Source organism: Bidens hawaiensis, unplaced genomic scaffold (assembly GCF_021521415.1).
Source record: "Bidens hawaiensis isolate Kalapana, Puna unplaced genomic scaffold, B.hawaiensis_p1.1 tig00006636_1, whole genome shotgun sequence".
Taxonomy (NCBI): Eukaryota; Viridiplantae; Streptophyta; class Magnoliopsida; order Asterales; family Asteraceae; genus Bidens; species Bidens hawaiensis.
Window position 1 is genome coordinate 189,255 of NW_027491450.1, and position 14,136 is coordinate 203,390.

Consider the following 14,136-nt stretch of genomic DNA (forward strand, 5'->3'; position numbering starts at 1 on the left):
TGGTTGAGTGTGTCCTTCATTGACCTCGTCTTCATACAAGCCCGCTTCATACTCCATTTCCCCCTCGAGTGAGCGTTGATGTTGTGCCCTATCTAAAGAGTCCAAGTAATCCTTGTAGCAAATCGACATCTCTATAGCTGGTGCAGTGAGTCGAGTCCTCCTAATCGATATAACCCTGCCAGAAACAGAAAAAGCAGACTCCGAAGCTACCGTGGAAGCTTGGACCGTTAGTAAATCTTTGGCCATGGCGGCGAGGATCGGAAACTCATCCTCCTTACCTCTCCACCAAGCCAGCAAATCAAGACTTCTAAATTCATCCGGAGTCATGTGTTTCACAAAGTTGGTACCACCATACCTTCCAAGTTCACTGCTTGGGGTGTTTACCCTTTGACGTTTACCGGCGTCTTCCCAAATCATGTAGTACATCCCCATTTCAAGGTCGGTTTGGGATTGGGATTGGGCAACGAGTATGAAATAAACGACTACGAAATAAGAGCGTATGGAGTGGTAATGTGGTATAATTGAATGTGAGATAACAAAATAATCGCGTATGAAATAAACGTTTAGAGCTAGTAGAGTTGTATAATCGAGTGTGAGCTAACCTACCCAACCTAAACTATATATAGTTGTTTGTGGGGGTAAAATGTTAAAAAAAACGGCTAGAAATCAAGAAAAAACGGGCAAAAAAGGACCCAAACGGTCATATGGCCGTTTTATAACGGTCAAAAACCGGTTAACCTAAAAACCGGTTAACCGGTTTTTAGGTTAACCGGTTTTTGACCGTTAACCGGTTAACCGGTTTTTAGGTTAACCGGTTTTTTTAATAACCGGTTTTTAAATTTAACCGGTTTTTTTACTAACCGGTTCAATAACCGGTTTTTGTCCACGAATGAGTAACCGAAGTACTAACCGGCGGTTCAATAACCGGTCTAACCGGTTTTTTAATAACCGGTTTTTCTATTAACCGGTTTTCGGTTAAACCGACCAAACCGGTTCTATAACCGGTTTTTTTGAACACCTCTACTTACAACTACTTTCAAAATATATTAAAAAGTTATAGGGTATGAACAGCAACTTTTCAAATATACTGAAAAACCACTGCATACATTATAAAAACTTCACTCACATTTTTTTGATGGATTAAATGTGAATGCTCTATCACCCTAAATTTAAAAACCATTTTTATAATATAATTCAATGTGAAAAATACGGTCCCATAAGTTTCTTTCTCTCCGGTGGGCAAAGACACGTGGAAAAAGAAGATAAGACCGATACGTGGCACCGTGTGGAACGCACCAGCAGAGCTTCACAAGGAGGTTCGGGTTGTCTGAGAACGCTAAAATGGATGAGGTCAAGGCCGTCATTGAAAACGGTGTGCTCACGGTTACTGTGCCCAAAGCACAAGTCAAGAAGCCTGATGTGAAGAATATACGAATCTCTGGCTATAAACCTCTATATACATATTGTCATGTCTATAAGGTGTTCGATGAAATGCCTAGTATAATTTGTTGAGTGTTTGTGGTCCGTCTACAAGTTGTTCGATGAAATGTCTGGTATAATTTCTATGCTATTATGTAACATTGTAACTTTAATAATAAATGAAGTTCTAGTCCAATATTTGTTAGCTTTCAAATGTTATTGTTTCATAGCATTTAAATATAGCTCATACAAGGTTATTCAAGTTCATGATTACGATTTTCTTGATTGTCAAAATCTGAAAATGTTTGGTCTTTTAAAGTTGTTTGACGAAATGTGTAGGGAAAAAAATTGTATATTTCAGTTGCTTCCATGATAAATAAGGTACTTGTTTAGCTTGTACAAATTCATGTTAGTGTTTAACTGAATCCAACATTATAGTCTATACAATAATTGAACGGAATTAAATTGGTTTGGGCTCGGGTTCTATGGATACAAGTACTTTTGGATTTAGGTTAACAATTTCTAGGGTCAGATTTTGAATTGCGGATAAAATCGAGATACCTTGTGTTTTTGGTCCATCCACTAGTGTCACACCCCGACCATGACGGAAACGTCGGGGCGCAACCGATTGTTCATCGCACACGACACTATTAAGTGACAATATTTAATCAACTCATTTAAATTCATAGAAACACAAAGAGGCACATAACTTGTTCATACAATAACCGAATTCAAATCATAGTAAATAATATATTGTTCGTTTTGCTAATATCCTAATAGTCTCGATAACGTTTTTTCTCTTCAAGTCCTCGAGTCAACCTAAAGTCAAACCTGTAACATTGCATAAATAGATTTTGTCAACACAAAGGTTGGTGAGCAATTTCATAGTTTTTGAACAATAGATATATAATATGAAATTCCACAATTTGTATACAAAACAATAAATAATAGCAACAATTTAGATAAATGAAATCGTTAATAAGAATACATTAACGACCTTTCTATAAGGGGATGCCAAATATACTCGGATTTTGTATGAAATCGTTAATAAGAATACATTAACGACACATTTCTATAAGGGGATGCCAGATATACTCGGATTTATGAATCAACCATCCAAAAGCGGTAAACACATTAGCACTTAAGCATATAAGCATAGGGATGGCAAAAATCCCCGAATCCGACGGGGAAACCCGAAAACCGGCTTATTTCGGGTCGGGTCGGGTTTTGTTTTTTCGGTTTCGGGTCGGGTTTCGGAGATTGTTTCGGGGATTGTTTCGGGTTCGGGTTCGGGTTTGGGTTCAGGTACCCCCGCCCCGACCCGCCCCGATATAATATATAAATATAAATATAAATAATATATATATATATATATATATATATATATTAAAAACCTAAACCTACTGTAGGTTTACAATCTGCTTAATTAGGTCTCTCTTTAACTTTTATCGGCTGATGACGATATATATATATGTTTAGGATCTTTGGTGAAGCCTAACAAGGAAAGCCTAACAAGGAAGGAAAGTGACTGATTAGGTTACCTACATCCAGACGGACCAGACATTCACTCATCCAGACTCCGCCACCGCCAGTCCGCCCCCGATTCACTCAATCGCCGTCTGCACCACCATCACCATCCACTCAATCGCCGTCTGCACCACCGGACCACCCTCCTCCTCCTCGTTCTCATCCTACCACCTGTAAGATCCCTAATTCTCTTATTATTATTATTATTATTATTATTATTATTATTATTATTATTATTTCACCTGTTTTCACTCCAACTTATGTTAACGTAAATATTAACGAACTTATTCCGATCGAATTGCATGTTTTAATGTAAATCGTATTGAACTTATTGATTTCTGCTAGCTAGCTATTTAACTGCTCCTGCATTGAATAATTAGACTGTAGTTGACTGTTGATTGTATTCGGTGAGTACGTGTAGTCAAATTAGACAGTTTGGCAGTTTGCGTGTTGTGGCTATTGAGATGAGTTTGGATTGGAGCTGGATAGTGTTTGTAAGTATGTGATCGATGGCTTGTTGATGAATGAGATGGCGATTTAGGTTAACTTGATTAACTCTGACATGAGTTCCGATTGAATTATATGTAACACGTAAGTCGTATTGAAGTTATTGATTTCGGTTAGCTAATTAGCTGCTGCATTGAATAATTTTTTTAGCTCTGATGATTTTCGTGTTTCGTTAGGTTGTTAATTATTGTTTTTGTGTCGTCGTCGTGTTAGAAGGAGCTAATTCGATTCTCCACCGCTCCTTTTAATACAACGAGCGGAAGTCAAACTTGCCACCTCTAAGTCAAGAATCATAAAGAATGATTTTAACTTGTAATACATAAAAGATGCAAGACACTGCAAGTGACAGAAATAAATAAAAGACTTACTGCACAAGTCCCTGCTATGAACTGCACCAATCCGATTGCCTTCAACTACATTTAAATAAATAAAACGGTAAACCAAAAAAATTTATACTGATATCAATCATATTATTTTTAAATTCATGCATGTTGCACTGATCATCTAAAACAGAGTTCAAAGATTTTGAACTAAAAAGTGCTTCGGGTCAAACTAAACCCAACCCATAGAAAATATAATCCATTTTGAAACAAACCGACTTTTGACTGGTTACCAAACACGCTCGAACTAACATAGATGAATAAATGTAAAACATCGATTAAAGTGAGACTCACTTTCAGTAACAAGATGTCCATCGATTAAAGTCTTCTATGTGCCATTCTATTTCAGTTGCATCTACAACTATATGGCATCACAAGGTGATAAATTTGCTTCAGACACTTGTACTCCTACTCCCGTTGCTTCAAACACTCCTACTTATTCTACTCCTCAAGGAAGCAGTGAAGGGGTACATGATTCTAATGAACCACCACCAACTAACTTTACTACCCACGATGAGTCTAACCTTGATGATACTTTTGAAGATGGTCAAAATGTCGGTGGTAAAAGGAAAAGATCTGCCGTGTGGAACCATTTTAAATTAATGAAAGTGAACGGTGAAGATAAGGCGGAATGTAACTATTGTAAGAAAAAGCTAGGAGGTTCAAGCAAAAACGGCACATCGCATTTACGAGATCATTTTGAACGTTGTCCAAGACGAACTGTTAAAGATATACGACAAAGCATCTTGATTATGGAGCAAAAGAAAGTTGATGGTAGTTCATCATATCTCTCCAACTACACGTTTAATCCAGACAACTCAAGGAGAGATCTCGCGGAGATGATTATTGTGCACGAGTATCCTCTTACAACGGTGGACCATCATGGTTTTAGAAAGTTTGTTCAAGGTCTTCAACCTTTGTTTAAGGTTCCGAGTCGAAATACCATCAAGAGCGACATTTTAAAAATTTATGAATATGAAAGGGTGAAAACTAAGAAACTATTAGGGAGGATCACAAGTAGAGTGACAATAACTACTGATATGTGGACAGCTAACCATCAAAGAAAAGGGTTTATGGCCGTCACTGCACACTTTATAGATGACTCTTGGAACTTGCAAAGCCAAATCATGAGGTAAAGCATATATATTGTACAAGTCTAATATAAAGTTAGTTTAAAACTTTAAATGTATTTTACACTTATATTGATGCATAAATTTTATATAGGTTTATTTATGTGCCTGCACCACATACAGCTGATATTCTTGCAGATACGCTATATGATTGTCTATGTGATTGGAATATTGATAGAAAAGTGTCTACTCTTACCGTTGATAATTGTACCACAAATGATGCAATTATCAACAAGTTACTACAGAAGCTTCCATTGAGATCACTCATGAGGAAAGGAGAGTTGTTTCATATGCGTTGTTGCGCGCACATTCTCAATTTGATTGTTCAAGATGGTTTGTCTGTTATTGAGGATGGGATTGAAAGAATTAGAGATAGTGTTTTATTTTGGTCTGCATCAGGAAAAAGAGAGCAAAAATTTGAGGAAGCAGCCAATCAACTTGAAATGGAATACACAAAGAAACTGATCGTTGATTGCAAGACTCGCTGGAACTCTACTTATTTGATGCTTAGTGTTGCTATACCTTATAGACATGTTTTCACGCGATTAAAGCAAAGAGAGCCCAGGTATACTAGTTTGCCTACGGACCTTGATTGGGACTTAGCAACTGAGATATGTAACAAGCTACAACTATTCTATCGGCTAACTCTTTTGTTTTCTGGTAACAAGTATCCTACTGCTAATGTCTTTTTCCCTTTGATATGTGAGATTCGTTTTTCTATGCGGGAGTGGACTAAGTCTTCTATTGTTGACATTAGTCTAATGACGTATAAAATGAGTATCAAGTTTGATAAATATTGGTCTGTAATTCATGGGATTATGGGGATGGCTGCGGTTTTAGATCCACGTTACAAGCTAAAATACGTAGAGTTGCTTATGCCTGCCTTATACGGTGAAGAAATGGCAAAGGAAGAGTTTAAATCTCTTGAGGATTTTGTCCGAGCTTTTTTTAAAGAATATGAATCTACCAACTCACGTGGTAAAAACTACTATGAAGGTATAATCATATTAATATTTAATGAGTATAAATATAAATTGCTAATATTTGATTTATCTTGATTCACATTAATTTATAGGTGGTGGTTCTAGTTCATCTTTATTCAGTTCGGGGTTGTCAGAGTGTTCTTCTGGTGGATTCCAAAAATTCCTATCTGACATTAAATCCAAAGCTAAGGTGAATGATGACTTGAATGATATGGCAGAGTTAGATAACTACTTGAAAGAAAATCTTTTGCCTGATGAAGTAGAACTGGATTTGTTGCTTTGGTGGAAGACAAATGGAGGTAAGTATCCGACACTTCAAAGGATGGCAAAAGATGTATTGGCAATTCCAGTTTCCACCGTTGCCTCTGAATCTGCGTTTAGTACAAGTGGAAGATTAATAAGTCCTCACCGAAGTCGACTTCACCCAAAAACTTTGGAGGCTTTAATGTGTGCTCAAAGTTGGTTGTTGAATGAGATTCGAGGTAACGCTATATTGAATATTACATTATTACTCATGTTATTTATCTTCATAATCATGAATATATGTTTATGTTATTACTATTAAATATAGAAACTTGTTCGGAAGAGACCGAGGCATATTGCCGCACCATTGAATATGAAATGGATGTGGAAGAGGTAATAATATTTATAAAATTTACTATTTTTGTAACATAGCTTTTATTCTTTTAACTTGGTTGATTTATTGATAAATATTCTTAATGTAGGTAGGTACTAAAGAAAGTGGCACGACGACTTTGGATGATTTGGTTTGATTTGGTATTTAGATTTGGTCGCAAGTTTGTAGTTTGTGTATTTGGCATGATTTTTCGGCCATGTAGACTTGGTTTTATTTCCTTTGTAACACATTGTTTCAGCTTTCATGTGTGTGATGCAGAAGTTTATTTCGATAAATGTTCAGTTATGTGATGAACCAATTTCGGGTCGGGTCGGATCGGTTTCGGGTTTTCGGGTTCGGGGACGGGGCGGGTCGGGGGGGTACAAAAAACCAAACGGGGAATCCCCGAATTAAACCCGACGGGTAATGGGGCGGGTACGGGGATGGTTTTTGGTTTCGGGTTCGGGTTCGGGTTAAGCAAAACCCGCCCCAAACCCGCCCCGTTGCCATTCCTATATAAGCATATAATCACCAAATCGAGCATTTATTTAAGTGAAGTATACAATAAAGTTTGTGGTTTAAGACTCAAGTATAAATCATTTGGATTTGAATAAGTTTGCAATGTCACCCCCAAAATATAAAAGAGTGAAAACGGAGGATGAAAGTACTCACATTCAAGTAATAAACTTGAAAGATTTGATGATTTGGAGATTAACCGGAACGATGAGTTTAACGAACGAAGCCTAAAGGAGAAGAAGTCTTGTATTAGAAAAGTTGTCTTTGAAGTCTTTAAATGAAAATAAATGATAAGAAATATAAACAATTTAAAGTTTAAGGTTTAAAATGTAAATATTTAAGAAATTATAATAATAGTCCTTTAAAAATGTAAGTTTGCTCGAAACCGGGTTAAAGTATCTAGCCCTTAATTTTACTCAACCTATGTTAATTAATAAGGTGGGTAAAAATGCAAGAAAACAAGTCCCTTTATAATATAGATACTAAAACGGGTTTTAACGAGTGTTCGGGTGGTCGGTTCGGGTCTTTGTGACTTGACCAAACCCAAAGTCAACTTTCCCAAAATAATAAATGTATGAGATAACTCAATAAATCTTAAAGAGACTTAACCAAGTATGTAGTTCTATTGTTTTATAACTAACAACGTCTGTTAATCGAGTGTTCGGTTTAGTCGGTCCAAACTTTGTTATAGGATCAAGTTGGATTCAACATTCCGAGTACTTTGTGAAAATAATTAAAATCAGTTTATAAAGTATTTTTAAAGAAATATATAAGCTTTAATGGTTAAAAACACACTTGTGTGTCTTAAGCGAGTAAACTTGGTTTAGTTCGGTTTGGTTCGGTTTTTATCTTGGAATAAGGCCAAGAATGGTTACCACATGTCCAAACATCATAGAACTTGTAAAATAATTTATAAATAATAATACCAAAGTTTTACATACAAAAAGTTAACAACAAAGTTTTTAAACGAAAGTTCGGTTTTCGGTTCGGATCTTGTTTTGGGATAAGACCGAGGTTAGATTCTACAAACGCATAACCATGGAACTAATTAAAATGATTTTAGAAACTCAAATCTTACATAAAACATGTTTATACAACTATTTAAACAAACTAGTAAACAAGAGTTCGGCTTCTGGTTTGGAGCTATTTATGGAATAACCGAGGCTAGTCTCTACAAACCCATAACCATGGAACTCAAAATGTAAAATAAAACTAAGATGAGCAGAAGTTAAACAAGTATAACTAGTTTGATAGTTAGATGCGGAAAATATATATAATCAAGGACTACTACGAGTCCTCCATGTAGCTTTGTCTTATGGGCCGGACACTTAACCGACCGAGACCGGAGAAATGCCCACCGAATGTACAAAGGGTGCTATTATATATATGTTGTATAACAATCTTCAAGTATAAATAAGTGTTAACAAGTTGATTATAATGTAAGACTATGGTCAGTTTGACTTTGGAAAGTCAAACTGCCAAAAAAATAGAAAGAACACCTTTGAATGCTTGAGAATTGGAAGAGAAAGAGATTCATGAGCAAGGATTAATGAAGGGGATAGGGGTATATATATAGAGTGGGTTGAAAGGGTCAAGCATACGGTGTGATATCAAGGTTTGCATGCAAGAGGGGTCAAGACAAGTCACAAAACAACAAAAAAAATAAAAAAATAAAAAAATGGGCTGCTGGTCTGCTGCTGGTCAGCACGTCGGTTCGCGTCCGGAAGTTCGTTTTTGATGTATCTTGAGCGTTTTAAGTCCGTTTTCGAATCCGTAAAAGGGGTTTTTCAAATTAGACAAGCGGGAATGTTTTAGTAACATAAAATCCAATATTTTATATATTTGAAATGTTCGGGATATAAATCGGGTCGGTTTACAACATAAAAACAAATACAAAATAAATACAATTTGACCCGAAATCGAGGATTGTCACAACTAGGTCTTTGATGAAATGCCTAGCATAATTAGTATATTATCTTGTTTTCTATAGGAACAATGAAGTTTAAAATATAGACGCATGGGATACCCTCATGCATATACTTGTGATTTATTCACAAGCCACTGATTCCCTACGTGCCACCATCAGTGAAATCTTATTCTTACCAAATGGGTGAATGGACGTGCTGAGGATGGTATGCAATCACCAAGGATGAGACACTAGAATTTAACAAAACTAGCCCATGAGTTTTTCCTTTGTTGTATATCCAAGTTCGGTCCATTTTTTTTCTTTTTCGTTCTTCTCACCCTAACCTCGCCCACCCCAACACGTATTTTGGGCTCCCATCATTTAGTTTCGGTTATAAAAAATAAACGAGTTTATCTCACTGCACTGTCGTCAAGACTACGCGATAGTGATGGTGGGAGACTATGCGAGTGGTGATGTTTACTAAGGCTGCTTGCAGGCTCGACTCAAGGGGAGGGCGAGGAGGGCAACGAACCTGGGCCCACTTTCCCAAGAGGCCCATAATTATTAAAGAAATTATTATATATAGTTTTGTTTTTGACACAAAAGCATACAACATAACTCTTTGGTTGAATGGAAATTTTCCTACACTATGAAAACAAAGGTCATGGGTTTAATTCCCACTATTAGTACTCTTTTTTTAATAGAAAAAAACTCTCATTTATTTAATACGAGTCATTTTAGTAACATGCTTATTATTATTTGTTTCTTTCGGTTATAAAAGTGAAAGAGTAATTCTATGAAACTATGTCGGTTTTTGGTAAATTTAAATCTCAACCATTAATTAACATGATCTAGTGGCCATGATTTATTCCTAGCATTCCTAGAAAACTACTTATTTTTATTTTAACCATAGCGGGACGGGCTTCGAAGCCCCGTGACGATGACGTGGCACGGTGGAGGGGATTCGATGCCCCCCACCATAGTAGATAGCCTAATAGAATTATTGAAATGAACGGGTTTATGCCACCGTACCATCATGCATTTGGATTTGGATGAGTGTTCAACTACATTATCAGAAAACGGGTAGGGTGAATTTAATTGAAAAGGAAAAAAGAACATAAAGCCCAAAATATCTACCGCGGAATCGAGAAACTTGTGTGGTGGATGATCATTGATCAAGAAGGTTCTTGAAGATGCTCAAACCATATATATATATATAAACCCCAATCTCATACCAAACCAAAATCAGCAGCAGTAAATATCGAATCAACCAGCCACAGTTTCAGATAACTAATTCTACAACATCATGTCGATCATTCCAAGCTTCTTCGGTGGCCGTCGAAGCAGCAGCCCCTTCGACCCGTTTTCAGTCGACGTCTGGGATCCGTTCAAAGACTTCCCAGTTTCATCATTCTCTAATGCTTCAAATGAAACCTCTGCTCTGGTGAACGCACGTGTGGACTGGAAGGAGACACCCGAGGCACACGTCTTCAAGGCCGACCTTCCCGGAATAAACAAGGAAGAAGTGAAGGTGGAGGTTGAAGACGGTAACATCTTACAGATCACTGGCCAGAGGAACATCGAAAAAGAAGATAAGACCGACACGTGGCACCGCGTGGAACGCAGCAGCGGGAGCTTCACAAGGAGGTTCAGGCCTAAAGCACAAGTCAAGAAGCCTGATGTCAAGGCCGCCATGGAGAACGGTGTGCTTACTGTTACTGTGCCTAAAGCACAAGTCAAGAAGCCTGATGTCAAGTCTATTCAGATCTCTGGTTAAAAAGATATGATAATAATATGATTTGTAGTGTGTATTTTGAGTGTTTGTGGTCCGTCTACCAGGTGTTCGATGAAATGTCTAGTCTAATTTGTGTGCTATTATGTATCTATTATAATAAGTGTACTTGTTAGCTTTCAAATATTCTTGCTTCTTGTTTCATAGCTTTATGTCACAGATCAAATTTTTATTTGAAGATCAACAAGCATGATTTGTGTTGATGTGTTTGGGTTTATTGGCTTGTCCCGGACTTCATTGGGCACCGCCTTAACAGGAAAGGAGGCGCGCATGTCTAGTCATGTAGCAAGCTGTTGTCGCTTGATGAGTCCAAGGCAGTTAGGCAGGACCGATTGGCTGGGCTTAAGGCGCCACATGAAGTCTTAGAATCTAACTCCGTGACATCTAATTAAATGCATAGCTTATACAAGGTCATTCAAGTTTATGAGTATTGAGTTTCTTGAGTGTCAAAACTCGAAAATGTTTGGTCTTGCTGCAAGTTGTTTGACAAAATGTCTAGGCAAAAAAATTGTTCATGCTTCCATAATGAACAAGGTACTTGTTTAGATTCTTCAAATTCATGTAGAGTAGAAACTTATAATGATCAAAATAAAGAGCAGGTTTTTTGGGTTGACCAGAAACCAAGAAATGACAGATAATTGAACCAAAATAAACAGGTTTGGGCTTGGGTTCTATGGATACAAGTAAGTGTTTTTGGTTCATCTACTAGGTCTTTGTTGAAATGTCTAGCATAATTAGTATATTATCTTCTGCAACTTGATAGTAGTTAAAATTAACAGAAGGAAATATTAGTGTTTTGGCATTTAGATAAATCAAATATTAGTGTACACAAACAACTAATAACACTTATAATGATAGAATGAAGTCCACCACCTCATTTAAAGAGTTATTTGAAGAACCACCATGACTAATTGCAACTCTAATCTTTTCTTTAATCTCCATACCTCTCTGCCTCATTTCTTCACCTTCTTTACCAACTAAAACTCTTCTAATCACACCTTCAATCTCCTTTCTTTCCACCACAATCTCCAAACCCATCTTCCACACACAACTCAAATACCTAGAGTTAATCTTTTGGTCTAACTCGAACGGCTGGCACACCATCGGAACCCCTTCGAACATGCTTTCCAGAGTCGAGTTCCAACCACAATGACTCCAAAACCCCCCAACTGCATTATGTGCCAAGACTTCCTTTTGTGGTGCCCATTTCACTATCAATCCTCTTAACTTCATCTCATGCACCAAACCCTCTGGCAAAAACTCGATCCATTCGAACCCTTTAACCGAACCGGGCCGCACCACCCATAGAAACGGTTGGTTACTATTAGCTAGACCCCATGCCATTTCAGTTAACACTTTGTCATCCACTTTTGCTATGCTTCCTAAGCTCACATAAATAACTGACTTGGGTGCTTGTTTATCTAGCCATGAGATGCAACTTGTATCCTCTTCATAAAAACTAGTGGAGGGTGCTGGGATTATTTTGTGTAACGGTCCGACGGTAAAAATGGGAACTTTGTAGTGATCGCGTATCTGCGCCAATGCTGATGGCTCAAGAAACTCGAGTGTGTTCCAAAGAATGGCGACCGGAGGGGTTTTGGGGATGATCATGTTGATCACTTCAAGTGCATGTTGTATTGGAAGATTAATAAAGGGTAGATCTTTGTATCTTAATGGATGTAGTTCTTGAACTATTTCCTGCAACATTGAATCTTTGAAAATAGTTTGCATTAGTTAATAGGTGTTGCTTATTAGCTTCTCGAGATTGGCTCGCTAAAAGCTTAGATCTAGCCAAGTTTAAACAAACTCGAGCCTAAAAATAAGCGTGCTTAGTAAATGAGCTCGCTCGGGGTTCATTTATTAAGGTCGAGCTGACCAGCGAGCTGAAACGAGTCTATTATTTATAAAATTTTTATTTCCTATATTATATATATATATATATTTGTATAATACTTATTAATATATAACATAGATTTATGATAAAAATACTAAATAAAATATATTATGCTACACATAAAATTTATAATATAGATAAAAAATAATTATAAGCATAAAAAGATTCATTATTGATATTCTCATATTCTGCTGGAGCTTTCGAAACAGGGCTTGAGCTCAGACTTGGCTCATTTTTACCTTAATCCAAACAACCTATAAATCTATAAACTTTTATTTGGATAACAGAGTTACCTTCTACTGGAAATCGGCCTTCTTGAATGAGCGAAGGGATGATCTTCATCGCGGGGAAAGTAGACGCGCTGCTGGTGCGCAATATGATGGCGGGTAGACCCAGATCACCAGCCACAGATGCAGCAAAAGACATAAGATTATCATGAATAATAACTATTGTTTCCTTCTCACATGCTGCATCTTTTTGTGCATTCATGATATCAACAAGGTGCTCTTTGAAATAAGGCCTGCAGTTATCATTTAAAGTTTTCAAGAACTGGCCTGCACCAGCAAAATCAGTGTTGACGGTTGACATGTCGTTAAGAGGGACGAAGGTGAAACCGGGATGGCTTGAAGGGTCAGGTGGGTTCAAGTTAGAGTGAGCAATGGTTATGGAAAAGCCTTTGGAGTGAAGGAAGGTGGCTAGGTGCAGCATGGGTGTCATGTGGCCTTGAAGTGGACTTGCTGTTAATACTAATCGCCATCGTTTTTCGCCGTGATTCGCCATGTTCAAGGATCAAGATATGTGTTATGTTATATAGTAGTAAAACAGGATGTGATCTTGACTTGTTGAGTTTTGAGAAGATGGTTGCAAAGTTTGATTTGTTAATGATAGATAATTGTTCTTTTATCATATAACTTATGACAGTTTATTACTTCTATAATAATAATAAATAAAGAAGTATAGACAAAAAGATAGTTACAAGAGGATAGTAACAAGAAAATCACATTCATAGCAACTGACGACACAAACCCACCCCCACCCCACCTTTAAGAAAAAAATATGTTGACTAAAATACAACACAATATAAATTTGAGTAGAATACAATGCAAATTTGAGTAAAATACAAACAAGTCAAAAAGAAAATACAAATTTAAAAACTATATTAAAATGCAATAGAAGTCAATGAGCTGGTGGTGAAGTGGTAAGGAAGAGAGTTGGTGTTTCATGTAATCCAGGTTTGATTCCTACCCTTAGCGTTTAGTTTCGGTGGCACGGGGTGATGATGGTAGCAGCGACGGAGCTAGAAATGTTCTCTTATGGGTTCGGAATTTTCGTTGCTCGATATTTTTTTGGCATCAAAATTTCGTGGCTCGGGTCAGTCATTCGGCCAAATAAATAAAACGCAATATCACTATCATAACAAATGTAAATCATGGTTGTTTTTGGCCCGAACTAGGGAAGGAGACTAT

At 37.1% G+C, this 14,136-nt stretch overlaps 2 protein-coding genes across 2 annotated transcripts; one reads left to right on the forward strand and one right to left on the reverse strand.

Annotated features, from left to right (window-relative positions):
- The first annotated feature begins 10,290 nt into the window (after window positions 1–10,290).
- On the forward strand, window positions 10,291–10,762 carry LOC143633264 (17.3 kDa class I heat shock protein-like). Its single transcript, XM_077101601.1, has one exon. The coding sequence runs from the start codon at window positions 10,291–10,293 to the stop codon at window positions 10,759–10,761; it is 471 nt and encodes a 156-aa protein (XP_076957716.1). The 3' UTR covers window position 10,762.
- Window positions 10,763–11,622: 860 nt separating this feature from the next.
- Window positions 11,623–13,504, reverse strand: LOC143633265 (UDP-glycosyltransferase 76H1-like). The gene is made up of 2 exons (XM_077101602.1): window positions 12,964–13,504; window positions 11,623–12,488 (listed from the first exon to the last, which is right to left on the reverse strand). Exons 1-2 carry the CDS (start codon window positions 13,448–13,450, stop codon window positions 11,623–11,625), a joined length of 1,353 nt encoding a protein of 450 aa, XP_076957717.1. The 5' UTR covers window positions 13,451–13,504.
- Window positions 13,505–14,136: the final 632 nt, after the last annotated feature.